This window comes from Mobula birostris, chromosome 26 (assembly GCF_030028105.1).
Source record: "Mobula birostris isolate sMobBir1 chromosome 26, sMobBir1.hap1, whole genome shotgun sequence".
Classification (NCBI taxonomy): Eukaryota; Metazoa; Chordata; class Chondrichthyes; order Myliobatiformes; family Myliobatidae; genus Mobula; species Mobula birostris.
Genome location: NC_092395.1, coordinates 22466259 through 22483836, shown reverse-complemented (window position 1 = coordinate 22483836; position 17578 = coordinate 22466259). Strand labels below are relative to the sequence as shown.

The following is a 17578-nucleotide window of genomic DNA, read 5'->3' as shown; positions in this document are numbered from 1 at the left end:
CACATTTATTTCCCTAACAATGTACAATTATGAAATTTCCCTAACAATGTACAATTATGAATCAGATGTTTTTTTATGATACTCCAGTTTTTAATTCCAGATATACTTAATTACTTGAACCCTTGTTTCCATGGTAGGATTTTCCCTTGGATGATGCAGGGTGCAAGAGTTTTGCATTCTCTTGTGAGCAGTTTATGCAATGTAACTATTTTGGCTTGAAGATATTGTGTATATCTTGGCTGGGGTGTACTAGATCTTTGACGATATTCCTCTATGGATGCGTCCATCTTATACTGTCTTCATCCGGTATAGACTTGCCCCTGCCGATTGAATCGAGGGGAAAGGTGAAATCTGTTGAGAACTAATTAATTTCTCGTTTCTAACAAAGATCTCAGTTGTGGCCTAACATGGAAGAGCAGCATGTCACATTTAACCTGTGCCTTATTGTGCAATCTCACTAGGTGAGAGGAAGTGGAGGAGAAGAATTTGGGAATTTAACAGAACAATGAGACAGTTTTAAGAAGGATTTTAAAGGTGGCAAGGGAAACTGCATGATGGTAGAAAAGCAATTCTGTAGAACAGGATTGACAAGCCATGTTCTGGAAACTGGAATATTGGGTACTAAGATCATGGTAAAGAATTATAGGAAGGATGTAGAAGTTTTGAGAGGGTGCAGAGGAGATTTACCAGGTAAAAAGTGCATATCTTATGAGGATAGGTTAGGCGAGCTATGATTTTCCTCTGCGGACTGAAGGAGAATGAGAAGTGACTTGATAGATCTATATAAGATAATAAGAGGCATAAATCAAGTGGATTCCCAGAGTTTTTTTTCCCCAGGGTAGAAACGGCAAATACCAGGGGGCATAACTTTAAGGTGATTGGAGGAATGCATAGGGGTTCTTTACACAGAGAGTGGTGAATGCATGGAATGTCCTGCCAGGGGTGGTTGAAGAGGCAAATAAACTTGGAGTATTGAAAAAACTGTTAGATGGGCACATGGATGATGGAAGGCTATGTAGGAGGGAAGGGTTAGATTGAGCTTAGGGTAGGTTCAAAGGTTGGTATAACATCGTGGAGTGAAGTGCCTGCCCTGTGCTGTAGTGTTCTCTGTTCTCTGTTCTAGGGTGCACCTAAGATAGGATACAGGTGGGAAAATATGTCTGGAATGGTTTATTATTGTCAACTATACTGAGATACAGTGAAATGCCTTTTATTTGTACGCCATCCAGGCAGCCCATAACATTTGTAAATACATTGAGGTAGTAAAAAGAAACAGAATAGTGTGTTGCAGTTAGAGAGTTCAAAGTTCGAAGTTCAAAATAAAGGAGGAAGTGCAGTTTGGTGGGCAGCCAAAGTAAAATGGCCTCACCGAAGTAGATTAGGAACACAAAATTCTGCAGATGCTGGAAACCTAGAGCAAAGCACACATCATGCTTTTTGTGTATGTTGCTCCAGATTTCCAGCAAACAGCATTTTCCGCATGTTGAGGTAGACTAGGAGATCAGAGTTTAATTTTAACATACTGTAAGAGAGGTCCATTCAAGAGCTTGATAAATGGGAGTGGGGTGGGGTTATAGAAACTGTCCTTCAGTCTGGCGTATACGTACGCCATATTGGCAATTGGCTGTTGTCTTCCCTGTTCTCATTCAGGGTACCAACATGATTGCCCCAAATTTTACCCACAATGCGAGAATTCTGATGGTTATCTACCCAAATTTCATGCACAATGTCAATTCTGTACTGCAAAATCTGCATGGGCAAATGTTGGATAAGGATTTGCTTATAGCCAAGTAACTTCTTGCTTCCCCCCTAGGCTTCTGTGTGAAGGCTGGCCAATGGGCTGTATTCTTGGTTTAAGGGTTACTGGTCTCCATGGTACTGCTTTTCCATCATCAGAGGAGATAATGAATGGAGAATTGCCACCCAGATTAAGTCTACGTTACTTGTGTATGCCCTGCGTTACCATAAACCAGATCTTGAATTAACACTGAATGCATTTGACAATGTTTAAATGTCAGTAACCTTTGTCTAATAGCCTGGCTTCATTAGTGTTCAGTTTTCTAGCCAATGGTCATTACCTGTCTGCTATGATGAGGAATAGGGTTCAAAGGTCAGTACAACAGCACATTACTCGGTTGATGACAGTTGTTAATACTCCAGTCACTCCCCCCATAAAGATAATCAATGTAGCTGTAATTTATCAATAATGGAAATTGCTTGGAGAACATGCTGCACAGTAGTGTATGTCACTATTTGTTGTAAATCCTTAAAATGTGCTTAAGGAAAGGAAGGGTCCTTTGCGGGTTTGCTTTAAAGAAATCCATTGAATAGGCTTGACTTGCTTGTGCTTATATTAACGTACATGAGTATGCATGGGTCCTGTCAGAAAGTCTATAGCTGGGGGAGAAATACAGCTCTTGCTGTACTGCTGTCATGAAGCACAAAAACCCGATGGCCCCTCAGTACTTCAGGGTGCTGATACCGATGGCTTAGCTGGCTGCTGGGTTTCGAGGCAGGATGTGTGTGAGGGAGGAGCTTATTCCTGCAACTTCAGAATCTGCAGGTCAAAGGCTCAGTCAGTGAAAGTACTTGCACTGATAGACTCTCATCACCATTTCAGTATTATGCAAAGGATATTGTGTACAATGAAGTGCGTTTGAAGTGTAGTCACTGTTTTAACATGGGAAATGTGGCAGCCAATTTGAGCGTAGCAAGATAAAACTGACAGCAGTACGATAATGATCTGGTCATTTAAATGAATGATAAATAATTGCCAGGACATCAGGGTATGTCACCTGCTCATTTTAGAGCCACAGAGGCGTACAGTGCAGAATCAGACTCTCTGGCCCATTGAATCTGTGCTGATCATTAAGCATCATTTAAACTATTCCTATACTATTGCCACTCCATCCTTCCAACATTCCCTTTGACTCTACCCAGATTCTACCATGCCTCTACACTAGCGGCAGTTCAAAGTTCAAAGTAAATTTATTATCAAAGAATATAATCTCACTATATACTACCCTGAGATTCACTTTTCTTGCAGGCATTCACAGCAGAACGAAGAAATACAATAGAATCTGCTGTGTCTGTGCACAACAACATATCAATTAAATAAAAGCACGCAGGTGGGAGATGGCTATAACGGCTGTATTCACATTGCAGCGAGAGGGAGAGAGAGAGAGGAATGTGCTTGCACAGACAACAGATCAATATGTAGTGGTGGGAGGGGGGGGTCATTGCTCTGAAAGAAATAGATCCATACATTACACTTCCTCCCCCTTTAGATTAATACAACATAAAACTGTATATGCACAAAACAATCAATTTCCTTTTCATAAACCCATATTCCAAATAAACATGCTTTCACAATAATGGTCCATAACTAACTTCACAGTTCTAAAGGTTCAGTCTTTTGGGTGGTGCTCTGTTTCTTTCAGGATAGCGCCTCTGGACCTGTGGAGTGACATCAGGTTTGGCAGGTGTCTTGTCTAAGACAACGTTCTCAGTTTCCAGTGTCACGTTGTTGTCAGTGGCATAATAACTGAGAGGTAAGTCCGGTGTCTGCAATGTATCCGTCTTGTTGGATGAACTCAACTCAGGCGTGTTCTTCAGTTGAGCATCCAGTATCTGGTCCACATGACGTCTCCATATCTGATCTCCAACATCCACTATGTACATCAGTGGTCCAGTTCTTGTAGCTATCCTGTTGGGTGTCCACTTGTCTTCTTGGTAATCATGCACTAGGACTTCCTGTCCAATCTCAAAGCTCCTTGCTGCTTCACTTGGCAACTGACTGGACTGTTTATTCTGCACTTCCCTCTGTAGATCTGGTTTCAGGAGGTTTATGTGAAATCTCAGATTCCTGTTCATGAACAGCATTGCAGATGTTTGATTTGTCGTCGCATGAACAGAGTTCCGATACTCAAAAAAGAAGTTGTCCACTTTGTGCTGTAGAGAAATATCCTCTTTGTCCATTGCTTTAATGGACTTCTTGAAGGTTTGGATAAACCTTTCAGCTAATTCATTCGTTGCTGGGTGGTGAGGAAATGATTGAAATGTCTATGCCATTTTTCTTCATGAGCAGTCGGAATTTTTCTGATGTGTCCTGTGGTGCGTTGTCACTCATAGTTTGTTCTGATAAGCCATTTCTGGTGAAGGTGGTAGTCCTTAGAGCGAAGACAGTCTTTGCTGATGTGTTTGACTTCATTGGTATAACCTCTGGCTACTTCAAATGAGCATGCACAGCAATCAGAAACATGGCCCAACAAAGTCAATATGTACTCTTTGCCATGGTGAAGACACAGTCACTCCCACAGGTGTAATGGTGCCTGTGGGGGTGCACTTTGAACTTTTCGACATCCCAAACAACTTTTGGGTTTTATTGAGCATGATAGAAATTATGAAGGAAAATCCATTGAATATGGAGGTTGGTGGAGTAGACGGCAAGGACAAAGGGAACCCTACCTTTCCCATAGGTGGGAGGAAAGGGGATGAGAACAGAACTATGGGAAAGGGAGCAGGGACCCAAGTGCGAATGCATCACTCTTTCTCCTGAAAGGACACTAGGTCATGGTCTCTTTTCTTGTCAGAACAGTTCAACATTTTGTAGTATCAACTCATTTTTATTCACTCTGCAGATTATTGTGTAGGGTAATGTAATTGGTGGAAACAGACATAATTCACAACCACCAACATTGAGTTGGGGTCCACTTGAAGAGGCTGATCAGATGTGATGATATATTACATTAAGTTCTGTTACTGCGCTCTTTGTGTTCAGCGTTTGGAGTACAATAAATGAGTTGTTATGGTTTTTCTTAAACATAAAATGCCTCGTTGTTTTATTTGTGAAAACCTATATTAGCAGCCTCTTTTATTGCAAATTTCCAACATGTACTATGTTCTGAATCTGTCTCTTCGAGAACTGTTTGTTTATCCCCCTATTCTTTCTCATATATAATTTGAAAATCAAAAACTGCATCTGTTGGAGATCTGAAGTAAAATCAGAAAGTGCTGAAAATACTTATCAATCAGACAGCACTCGTAGGAAGAGAAATACAGTTAACATTTCAGGTCAAAGACATTTTATCACAGCATAAATAGCTCTTGAGTAATTGCTAAAAGTGCATTAAAATGCTTCTTCGTGGAAAAGAGAAGCTGGAAAAAATGTTACTAAACATGATCTGAAACATTGATAGAAAAAGACTATTTCCTGTATGATTGATTCAGTAACCAGAAGCTACAAATTAAAATCTGCGTCAAAAATTCTTGAAAGAAGATGAGTAGAAATTTTATATGTTGTTCTTGATGCCATCGGGAACACTTAACCAGATCATGGAAATTGATTCCAAAAATAAAATGAAATTTGTCAGCTACACCGATGCTAGATAATTTCTGAACCCTGAAGAATTTTCTCTATTCAGATCTTCACATAAGTATAATGTTTTCTGTGTTATTTATTTAGTTGGATTCCCTTTATCTAGTTTTAGGACTTACGTGAAGATCTGATCATATTTTAGGTCATATTTACGCAGAAACAGAGAAAATTCTACAGGGTTCACAAACTTTCTAGCACCACTGAATACTATGCAGTTCTAGGCATGACAGTTCATCGTTGTCTGACTCTGTGTTGTCTGATTCTGTTTTACATTCAGTAAATTTATGCATTTGCTTCATTTGTGTTTGAGGCCTTTCAGCCAGTTGGGCTTTTTGTCTGCATTGCACATTCTTTCTGTGTGACCTTGTCCGTAACACTTTCTGCAGACTTTTTCTTTGAACCAACAGTTATTTGCATCATGGGAGATTTGCCATATCGATAACATCTTTGGCTTTTTGCACCATTCAGTGACATTTTGCGCATTTCACATCCTAACCTTTTTTGTAGTCTGCTGCAGTCTCTAACAATATTGCAATGGTTAATGCCTGTTCTAAGGTTAGGTCTCTTTCTGTAAGTAGCCTCGTTTGAGTGCTTTGATTATGCATGCCACATACAAGCTTGTCCCTTAATGGATCAGAAAGTCTATCTCTGAAGTCACAGTACTGGGAAAGCTTGCACAGTTCTGCAATGTATTCAGTAATGCTTTTATCTTTTGACTGGTTCCTTTTGTAATATCTAAATTTCTCAGCTATTACCGGTGGTTTAGGGCTCAAGTGATTTTGTAAAATTGTAACAATTCATCGAATGTCTTGCTTGCTGGCTTTATAGGGGTTACTATGTTGCATAAGAGACTGTTTGTTCTTGGGCCCATTAACTTAAGAAGTGTAGGGGCTTTCTTTTGCTCTTCCACGTTGTTTGTGTTACAAAACAGTTCCACCATCTCAATATACGACTCTCAGTCTTCAATAGTGCTATAATATTTGTCAACTTTCTGGACTGAAGCTATCGCCACGTTATGTTCTCTTTAAATTCAACATGTCTTTCACTGTTACTATGCATAATACTCATCTATTTATTAGCGTCTGTGATGGCTTTCTCATGCTGTTTAACTCTTGTTGTTCTGTTCCATAACTTTCGGTGCTGTTCATGCTGTTTTCTGACAGTCAGGTTTGTACTCGTTGCACAACTACTTATCAATTAATTAAAAACACGTGTGCAGGAGATGGTTTTAACTGGTGTATTCACATTGTAGTGAGAGAGAGAGAGGGAGGGAGCAATGTGCATGGGTAGCCAACAGCATATGTCCAGACAACGAATCAATACGTAGTGCTAAGTCGGGGGGTGGGTGGTATTGCTCTAAAGGAAATAGATCCATATATTTCAGAATCAATGAACAACTATACACAAAGACTGACAAGGAACCAATGTGCAAAATAAGACCAAAAAATAATAATAATAAGGTAATAGATTTTGTAATTCTAAATCAAGCCCAGAGAGAAAGCAGAATCTTTAATGTTGCTCTATTGACTACCAAAAAGCATTAAAGTCTGTCCCACACTCATGGTTAATAGAAGTTCTTAATATATATGAACTACACCCAATACTTGTGAAACTCCTACAGTATCTGATGAAGTATTGGCACGCTATAATCACCATATCTATAAGCAACCAGAAAAGAACAACCATTGTTATCAAAATAAACCATGGCATTTTCCAGGATGACTATCTAAGCCCACTGTAGTTTTGTCTAGCTTTAAACCCACACTCTACTGAATTGGATGAAAATAGGGTACCAAACCAGACACAACTAAATGAATTGTACCTTGACACACCTTCTATACATGGACAATTTGAAATTCATCAGTAAAGTTACAGCAATTAATTCAAATAGTAGAACTATTTTCTAAAGGTTGGTCCTGGCTTTTATGCTGCAGTACAGTTTCCCAAATGGTAGCAGCTGGAACAGTTTGTGGTTGTGGTGACATGGGTCCCCAATGATCCTTTGGGGCCTTTTTGCACACCTGTCTTTGTAAATGTCCTGAATAGTTGGGAAGTTCACATCTACAGATTTGCTGGGCTGTCCGCACCACTCTCTTGCAGAGTCCTGCATTTGAGGGAAGTGCAGTTCCCATACCAGGCAGTGATGCAGCCAGTCAGGATGCTCTCAATTGTGTCCCTATAGAAAGTTCTTAGATTTGAGGGCACACACCAAACTTCTTCAACTTTCTGAGGTGAAAGAGGCGCTGTTGCACTTTTTTCACCACAGAGCCGGTGTGTACAGACCACTTGAGGTCCTCGGTGATGTTTGTACTGAGGAACTTAAAGCTATTCACCCTCTCAACCCCAGATCCATTGATGTCAATAGGGGCTATCCTGTCTCCATCCCTCCTGTCGTCCACAACTAGCTCCTTTGTTTTTGCGATATTGAGGGAGAGGTTGTTTTCTTGACACTACTGTGTCAGGGTAGAATATAAAATAGAGCAGCTGGATACAATACAACCGATGCATGAATGTGATACATTTAAGTATTTGGGATGTCAACAAGCAAGGAAAATAGATCATACTGCGATAAAGGGAAAATGTTTGACAGAATTTATTTCAAGGCTTAAGAAAATTGCCAAACAGAACTCAATAGTAAAAATATAATAAAGGTGACAAACACTTTCACTATACCTATATTAACGTATTCTTTTGGCATAATATCTTGGTCCAAAACCGATCTGGAAAATTTACAAAGAAAAATAAGAGCTGAAAAGACAAATTTTAGAAAACACTATGTACACTCAAATGTACTTAGATTAACATTACCTAGGACAGGAGGAGGAAGAGGAATAACAGACATAAAATATTTGCACAACAGTCAGATAAAACTTCTAAGGATATGCTTTCATCAATGAAAACAGGATTCAGCACTCCAAGCGAGCAGATGCAATTCTGATAAAAGTCCACACCACTAAACTTAAGTGAAAGCAGAACCAAGAAAAATAAAGAAATTATCACTATAAAAGAAAAGGTTACCCAATGGAAGAACATGGCCCTCCATGGAAGACACTCCCATGATCTGAGCAGACTAGATGTTGACAAGGAAGCATTGGCTCAGAGTTGGAGACCTCTTCCCAGAAACAAAAGGGTTCCTTGTGGCAATGCAGGACAAGGTGGTCAACACAAAAAAAATATCAAAAATATATAATAAAAGACCAACAAATTCAAGATGATAAATGCAGAAAATATCAAGCGAATCCAGAAACAATCCAACACATTACAGGATCCTGCAACAGTTTAACTCAATCTGACTGATACAGGCACAATCAAGTGGCAAACATCATTCACCAAAATTTTGCTTTAAGGTACAAACTCATAGCAAACACCATAAGTTAGTATAAATACAAGCCTGGTCCAGTTTTGGAGTAGTCAGAATCCTCCAAATTATATTATGACCAATCTGTTATTACAGATAGGAGAATCCATAATACCCATCCGGATATAATAATACAGGATCAACAAGCAAGAACAACTTACTTGAAAAATATAGGCCATTCCAAACACACATAACATACAGAAATCAATATGTGAAAAACACCAGAAATATGTTGAATTAAAGAAGGAAATTGAAAGACTCTGGAACCTGAACAGGGTATACATTATAAAAATACATTAATAATAATAAATAAGTGAATAAATAATAATATTGTGGACGTGGGTTGCTGAGCCATTGAAAGTGAGTCCGTATGATGTGTTTAGTGATCAGTTCAGCGTTGTGGTGTGTGAGGTTAGTGACTAACCAGGTTATTTCCTGAACCTGATGGTATAGTAGCAGCAAGAAGAGAACACGGCCTCTTCTCACCAACTACCAAACACTAAACAGGAAACACACGTGGTTACAGAGAGAGCATGCATAGTTCACACAAACAGTGCCAAAGGTCAGAATGAAACCTTGGTCGCTAGAACTGGGAGCCAGCATCTCTACCAGCTGTCCGAGGTGCTTATTATTTTCTAAGTAATCCCAAAGAATCTTTAACGGAAAGCTTAGAGGGTGGAGGAGGGCGTTGGTTTAACTCTTCATTTGAAAAATCTTAACTTCAGCACCACATCACCCTGCCAATACATGCACAGAAGAGTTAGACTGAATTTTTATGGCCACTTCTCTGGTGTTGGATTTAAACCCACAATATTTTGAGTCAGTGGCTAGCGAGTTACCCACTGAGTCCCAGGTAGAAGAGTTGGTCTGGCCCATGTTGTTTCAGCTGGGTATATTTTGCAATGCTTCTAAATTTTGCCTGTTCACACCAATTTTATCAATGCACCATCTGTATGTTGCCTAATGAGTTGATATGGTAACTGCTCTGCATGTGACCGCAAGAAATTGTAGAGAGTGCGGACACAGCTCAGAAAATTACAAGAACCAACCTTCCCCCCCCCCCGTGGACTCCATCACTATTTCCTGCTGACTCCAGCATAATTAGAGGCCCACCCACCCCAGACTAAAAACATGTATCAGCAAGCTCAAGAACATGTTCTGTTATACAGTTGTCAAAGTCTTGATTGGACCTCTTGTAGGACAAAGTAGATTCTTGGCCTCACAATCTACCTTGTTATGATCTTGCAGTTCATCGTTCACCCGCACTGCACTTTTTTTGGTAGCTTTTATACTTTATTCTGCATTTTTATTGTTTTATCTTATGCTAACTCAATACGCTGTGTGATTATCTGATCTGCATAAACAGTAGGCAGCTTCTCACTGTATCTTGGTACTTGTGGCAATAATAAGTTAATACTAATAACAATATGAATGGCTTGGCTCTTTGGGCTTTGTTAGGGATGATGTTTTCCTCTGTAGGTGAGTGTGCAAGTTTTGATTAAGTGAATAGAAATTCAACATAAAAGTGGGAAGTACACAAAAATCAGGCAGTGTCAATGGAGAAAGAGAAAGAGTTCATGTTTAATGTCAAGTACCCTTCATCAGAATCCAAAAGTCAGAAATCAAACTCAGAGAAGGGGGATGGTGGACTGAATAGAGGGGACATCTGTGAAAGGTTGCAGACCAAACCAGAACGCGGATGCCGGAATCTGGAGCAAAGAAGAATCTGATGGAGGAACTCAGTTGGTCAAGCAGCATCAGTGAGAGGAAATGAATTGATGATGTTTTGGACTAAAACCCTGCATCAGGCCTGCATTGAGTCCTGATGCAGGATTTTAACTCCAAACATTGACAATTCACTTCCTCTCACAGATGCAGCCTAAATCTGCTGAGTTCCTCCTCAAGCTTGTTTATTTATCCAGATTGTAACATCTGTCTCTCTTATGTCTTCACTGTATTTCTCCACTGCATTCTCTTCAAGATCTACTGTATCGTCTCAAAGAAATTTTCTTCTTCCCCACTTCAGTCCCTTCAAGATATACTGTACCGACTCGAAGAATTTTTCTTCTTCTCTCAGACGATCCTCTCTCACTGCTCCCTCTCCGTGATTTCCACAGTTACTTTAAAATTAAGTTATTGGAGACTACAAAATAAGATAAGCACTTTCTACAGAGATCTACAGCCAGAACTGCGAAGGGAGATAGTAAGCCAATAGTATTTAAATGAAATTATTCATTGCAATATTGATGTACAAGAGCTGCAGGTTCCCAGGTGACAATGGATACAGCTCCTCAGAACCATCACTGCAGCAACACAGAGAGTCAATGACAGGGTTTTGAGGACTGAGCAAAGTTCTACAAAGCTATCACTTAATCAGTATTAGGTTTTGCCAGTGTGGAGAAGAGCATGCCTTTTCTGATCGCCTCCATTTGGCCTTCGATGACGACCTTCAGCTTTCAGTGTTACATTAAATGTTCATGATGTGGTCGTCTCTCCATTGTTGCTTTTCCCTTTTGCTCAGCTGACCTGGTGTAACTCATTACCAGACTGTAGGAAACTTTGTATAACGGTCTACCAAATATCTAAAGTACTGCATTCCAGTTAGTGGCAGCAGCTGGTGCCTTGTGTGTAATTCGCCAGTAGCCATCTGGCGTCTTGTGTATAACTGAATTGCCTTGTATGAGTCATTGCCAACCATCCAATGCCCTCTGTTTAACTCTGCCAACCATCTGTTGTCCCATGTATGATACCCTACCAGCCATCTAGTGCCCTTGGAACTGACTGCCTTGCATAAATCATTTCTTATTCCCTAATACCCTGTTTATAGTTCCTTGCCAGTTCTCTAATGCCCAGCGTACACCGTGTGCCAGCTCCCTAATGCCATGCTGTGCATATAGCTCACTATCAGAGATCCGGTGCTTTCAATCAATCAATGAGCTTCTCTTGTATTGCGACAGTTGGTCTGCGACCACCTTGTATAATACTCAGTGTGCTCTCTGTTAATGTGAATTAAAGGTAGTAGTTTTGGAGTTACCAGAAAACAAATTCCCCATGCATACAGTGGAACCAATCTATAGCAAAGAGAAAGATCCTGGCCAGTATAAGACCATAAAATATACAAGCAGAATTAGGCTATTTGACCAATCGAGTCTGCTCCGCCGTTTCATCATGGCTGATCCAATCTCCTGCCTTCTCCCTGTATCTCTTCATGCCCTGACTAGTCAAGAATCTATCGACCTCTGCCTTAAACATACTCAATGACTTATCCTCCATGGTCGCTTGTGGCAACGAATTCCACAGATTCACCACTCTTTGTTTAAAGAAGTTTCTGCTCACCTCCATTCTAAAAGTAAACCCCTCTGTTCTGAGGCTGTGTCCCCTGGTCTTTGACAACCCTACAAAGGGAAACATCCTCTCCACATCCACTCTGTCAAGAGCTTTCAACATCTTAGGGATATTTGTTGGCTTGAGGGACCCAGCGCTTGAAGGGGAAACTCAAATAGATTACTACTTCTCAATATGGCCTGCTTAGACATAATATATTAGTGGAAATCATGTTGGAACTAGGTTAGACTTTGGAATGCCACCTTTTGTGGTTGGGTAGACTCCAATACATGCTGCCTGAACATCAAGAAACAGAACAGAATATGGATGCCACAGTAGCGTAGTGATTAACACGACGCTATTACAGCTCAAGGTGTTCGAGAGTTCAGAGTTCAATTCCAGCTCTGTTCCGTAAGGAGTCTCTCTATGTTCTCCCCGTGGAATGGGTGCTCTGGTCCCCCACCGCAGTCCAAAAGATTATCGGTTAGGTTAATTAGTCATCGTAAATTGTTCTGCTATTATTTTGGGGTTAATTGGGTTTGTTGTTGGTTGCTGGGGCGGCATGGCTCAAGGGGCCGGAAGGGCCTTCTCTGTGCTGTGTTGTTGAATAAACGAGTAAACATTATATTATCAATTTAAAAATAATTAAATTAAACCAAAAGCCATAGAATGAGAGAAGGCTGTAGGAAACAGAACATAAGTAATATATTTTCTCCACTTCCACCTATAGATCCATTTATTCAGATTTTACTCTCTAAATGACATATCATCTTGAGGAAAATTCTGAGTCGAGTTATCAACTGCATTTAATTAGTATCGTTTATAATCTCAGTCATTCTACTCCCTCCACCACCCACACCGCCCACACCACAGAGCATTGCAGGTATGGGAACACAGTGGTACCATTTCTGGATTAATAACATTTAAGTTTACCTCGCAATCTGGAGGCAGCAAAGCAAATCCCACTATGGTCATGGGAATAAATTATATTAATCTGGAGTGAATTGTTGTTAACAGCGATGGTGACTATTAAGTTACTGTAACACCTTATCTGACTCACCAACACCACTTACAAAGAAGGAAAATTGTTGTCCTTACCTGGTTAGTTAGATTTGCCTCCAAGGACTAACTATTAACTAGTCTCTGAAATGGACCACACATCACTCAGCTGTGATAAAATTGTTACATACTGTGGGACTGTTGCAGTTCTAAAATTGGCTCTTGACTGCTTTCTCTAGATCAATTGCAAATGGGGATCCCATAAATAAATTAAGAAAATGTAATCATGCTTGTAAATTAAGGTAGGAGCCAATTTATGTGCAATATCACAAGCAACAATAAATTAGTTGGATTATCTGCTTTAGTTGTCAATTGACTGATAGATATTGGCTGAGACACTTCTGTCCTTCCTTAACTACAGTGAACTCTTCGTCAGCAAGATGCCACACTACAGGGAAAACTTCCCTCAGTATTACACAAAGTGCCAATTGTGATTAGGTAAACTTAAATTCGTACCTGCTGATACAGAGATGAGAATACCACCTTTGAGCCAAGGCTTTACCTAATAGGCATGGGAATGAGTTAAATTATCCAGGAAATGAAGAATGGTTGAACAGACTGCTTTAAAATCCAGGAAGATGCAACATTCCAGATGACGCAAAATGTAATAAGGGTCTGAAATAGTTGTAATTATAAAAGATTAGAGCAGAACTATCTGCTTAAACATGTGTTTAATTCTTCAAGTGAATGGAATGTCCATTCTTGGCAATTCTTTTGTGTTATTCCTGCCTTAGTCAAGGTTTGAATACATGGAGACAATTGTTTCTGATTCCGCATATCAAACTGTTCTGCATGAGAAAGGGGGAGGGAGTGGGAGAGGACGCTGGATTAGTTTGAAGTTTGCCAAGATTCACGATGAAGTTTATAGTCATGAGTATACTTATCCAAAATAAAATATCATGAAAATGAGCTTTAGCAGCCAGAGCACAGTATTTGGCACACATGACAAACATAATTTACAAACAAGTAAATTAATATAAATTATACATAACTTAAATGACAAAATGAACAATATAAACATAGTGACAACAGCAACACACACAAAAGTTGCTGGTGAACACAGCAGGCCAGGCAGCATCTCTAGGAAGAAGTACAGTCGACGTTTTGGGCCGAGATCCTTCGTCAGAACTAACTGAAGGAAGTTAGTAAGAGATTTGAAAGTGGGAGGAGGAGGGGGAGATCCAAAATGATAGGAGAAGACAGGAGGGGGAGGGATGGAGCCAAGAGCTGGAAAGTTGATTGGCAAAAGGGATATGAGAGGATCATGGGAGGATGGGGAGGTGGGGCATAAACGGAAGTTAGAGAAGTCATGCCATCAGGTTGGAGGTTACCCAGACAGAATATAAGGCCTATCTCTGGGCTTCGCCCCTCCCCCTTTCTTTCTCCCTAGGCCTCCCGTCCCATGATCCTCTCATATCCCTTTTGCCAATCAACTGTCCAGCTCTTAGCTTCATTCCTCCCCCTCCTGTCTTCTCCTATCATTTTGGATCTCCCCCTCCCCCTCCCACTTTCAAATCTCTTACTAGCTCTTCTTTCAGTTAGTCCTGACGAAGGGTTTCAGCCCGAAACGTCGACCATATGTACCTCTTCCTATAGATGCTGCCTGGCCTGCTGCGTTCACCAGCAATTTTTGTGTGTGTTGCTTGAAATTCCAGCATCTGCAGATTTCCTCGTGTTTGCATTTATAATGACAACAGTGCAAGTTGAGGGAAATATAGCCCAAGGAAGAATAAGGGGCTTTCAGTTGCATCCATGAATCTGATGGCAATGGGGCAGAAGCTGCTGTTGAATCTAGAGGTATGGCTCTTCAGACTCCAGTACCTCCTTTGTGTTGGCAGTAACAAGAGGAGTGCAGAACTCGATTGGTAGAGGTCCTAAATAATGGGAATTGCCTCCTGCAGATGTCCTTGATGGTGGGGAGAGAGCTGAAGCCATAATGGAATTGGCTGAGTCCATCTTTCTGTGCAGCCTCTTGCATTTTTGTGTATTGCAACTTCCGTACCAGTCTGTACTGTAATGCAAAATGATGCATCAAGGTCTCCTGTAACCTCTGGCTTTATAACTCCCGGATAATTTTTTTGAAAAAATACTTGTGATGTGCTTTGAGCTGTTTTGCTATATTGCAGATACTAACGTAAAAAAAACAAGAGCAGGAGTAGGAGTAACCATTTGGTTCTTAAACCAGCTGTACCGTTCAATAATATAATGACTGATCCAATCTTGGCTTCAACACCGCTATCCTGTCTTCTCTCTATATTCCTGGACAGTATAGAAATCTAAGCTGTTGCGCTTGTTAACTAGCTTAAAAAGTTAGAGATAGAGAAACATAGAAACATAGAAAACCTACAGCAAAATACAGGCCCTTCGGCCCACAAAATTATGCGGAACATGTCGTTACCTTAGAAATTACTAGGCTTACCCATAGCCCTCTATTTTTCTATGCTCCATGTACCTATCCAAAAGTCTCTTAAAAGACCTGATCATATCCGCCTCCACCACCGTTGTCGGCAGCCCATTCCACGCACTCACCACTCTCTGAATAAAAAAACTTACCCCTGACATCTCCTCTGTACCTACTTCCAAGCACCATAAAGCTGTGTCCTCTTGTGGCAACCATTTCAGCCCTGGGAAAAAGTTCTGACTATCCACATTATCAATGCCTCTCATCATCTTATACACCTCTATCAAGTCACCTCTCATCCTCCGTCGCTCCAAGGAGAAAAGGCCGAGTTCACTCAGCCTTTTCTCATAAGGCATGCTCCCCAGTCCAGGCAACATCCATGTAAATCTCCTCTGCACCCTTTCTATGGCTTCCACATCCTTCCTGTAGTGAGGCGACCAGAACTGAGCACAGTACACCAAGTGGGGTCTGACCAGGGTCCTATATACTGCTGAACGGATCCTGACCCGGATCTGGGCCGTACCCTCCAAATATCCGGACCTGCCTCCAGGTTTTTTTTGCACAACCTTACTTTCCATTTTTCTATTTTCTATTTATGATTTATAATTTACATTTTTAATATTTACTATTTTTTTACTATTTTAAATACTTTAAATATTTAATATTTGTAATCCAGGGAGTGGGAAGCACAGAATCAAATATCGCTGTGATGATTGTACGTTCTAATATCAATTGTTTGGCAACAATAAAGTATAAAGTATATCTGCAATGTTACCTCTCAGTTCCTAAATTCAATTCCATGATTGATGAAGGCCAATACACTGTATGCCTTCTTAACCACAGAATGAAAGATTAGTTTTTTGAAATTCCCCAGAGATTGCTTTTAACTCTTATAGAAGTTGGGAATGAAGGTATTCAAGGTTGTGTATCAGGATAGGGTACCCTATCAACATCACCATGTGGGAGTCAACATCTGTGTGGATCTATCCTGGGTTCGACATATTGATACAGTTACAAAGAAGGCACGACAATGGCTATATTTCATTAGGAGTTTGAGCAGAATTGGTAGGCCACCAAGGACACTTGCAAATTTCTACAGATATCCGGTGGAGAGCATTCTAACTGATTGCATCACCATCTGGTATGGAGGGTCCAAGACTGGAAAAAGCTGCAGAAAGTTTTCAGCTCGGCCGAAAACCATCAGGCACCATCTTTCCTAGCATTCAGGGTGCCTTCAAAAGACAATGCCGTAAGGATCCTCATCACTCAGGACATGCCCTCTTCTCATTGCTACCATCAATGAGGAGGTACAGGAGCCTAAGACATACACTCAGTGTTTCAAGAACAGCTTTTCCCCGACTGCTATCAGATTTCTGAATGGACAATGAACCCATGGACACTTCCTTAGTATTTTTCCCTTTCTTTTTGCACTACCTATTTAATTTATCTTTTTTAATATATACTTATGGTAATTTATAGTTTTTATTATTATGTATTACCTTGTACTGGCTGCCATAAAACAATAAATTTCATGATATATGCTGGCGATGTTAAATCTCATTCTGATCATCACAATTTTATGAGGTTTACACTGCCTAATCAATTAGCTTGGTTACGTGTTCTCACCTCATTCCCCTTATATTTTAACCATTACTTGTCATGAAGCTTTTTTTTTCAGTGGGATATTATTTCTTTTCACACTGTACATCTCTTTTTCCTCCAGGCTGTGCCTTCCTTACATACTGCGCAAGAGAATCTGCTATCAAGGCACAGAATGCATTACATGAACAGAAGACGCTGCCTGGGGTAAGCAAGGCTTTTATTTTGCTGTTTGTTTTTCCAGTTCAAACTGGATTCTGACGCCTTTTGTTAATCAGCAAGAGTCTTGACAAACCTTAAGCAAAGCAGTGCTTGTTTACAGCTGAGAATGGCTCGGATATGTATTTTTGTGGCGCCTTTGTTGTAATTAATGTAAAACAGGTGCCCCTCAGGGATAATTTTTGTCTGGGTAACTGCAGGAGATTATGATTACAGGGCTGCTTTGGTGCCAACTACTTTT

The 17578-nt window shown here is 40.3% G+C and overlaps 1 protein-coding gene across 4 annotated transcripts in view; it reads left to right on the top strand.

Moving 5' to 3' along the window:
• LOC140187957 (CUGBP Elav-like family member 4) overlaps positions 1-17578 on the top strand; it is a 588861-nt gene that overhangs the window by 27915 nt on the left and 543368 nt on the right. For all 4 annotated transcript variants that reach the window (XM_072243815.1, XM_072243816.1, XM_072243817.1 and 1 more), the window contains exon 2: positions 17243-17325. In XM_072243815.1, the coding sequence (XP_072099916.1) occupies positions 17243-17325 (83 nt within the window). The remainder of the gene's footprint in view (positions 1-17242; positions 17326-17578) is intronic.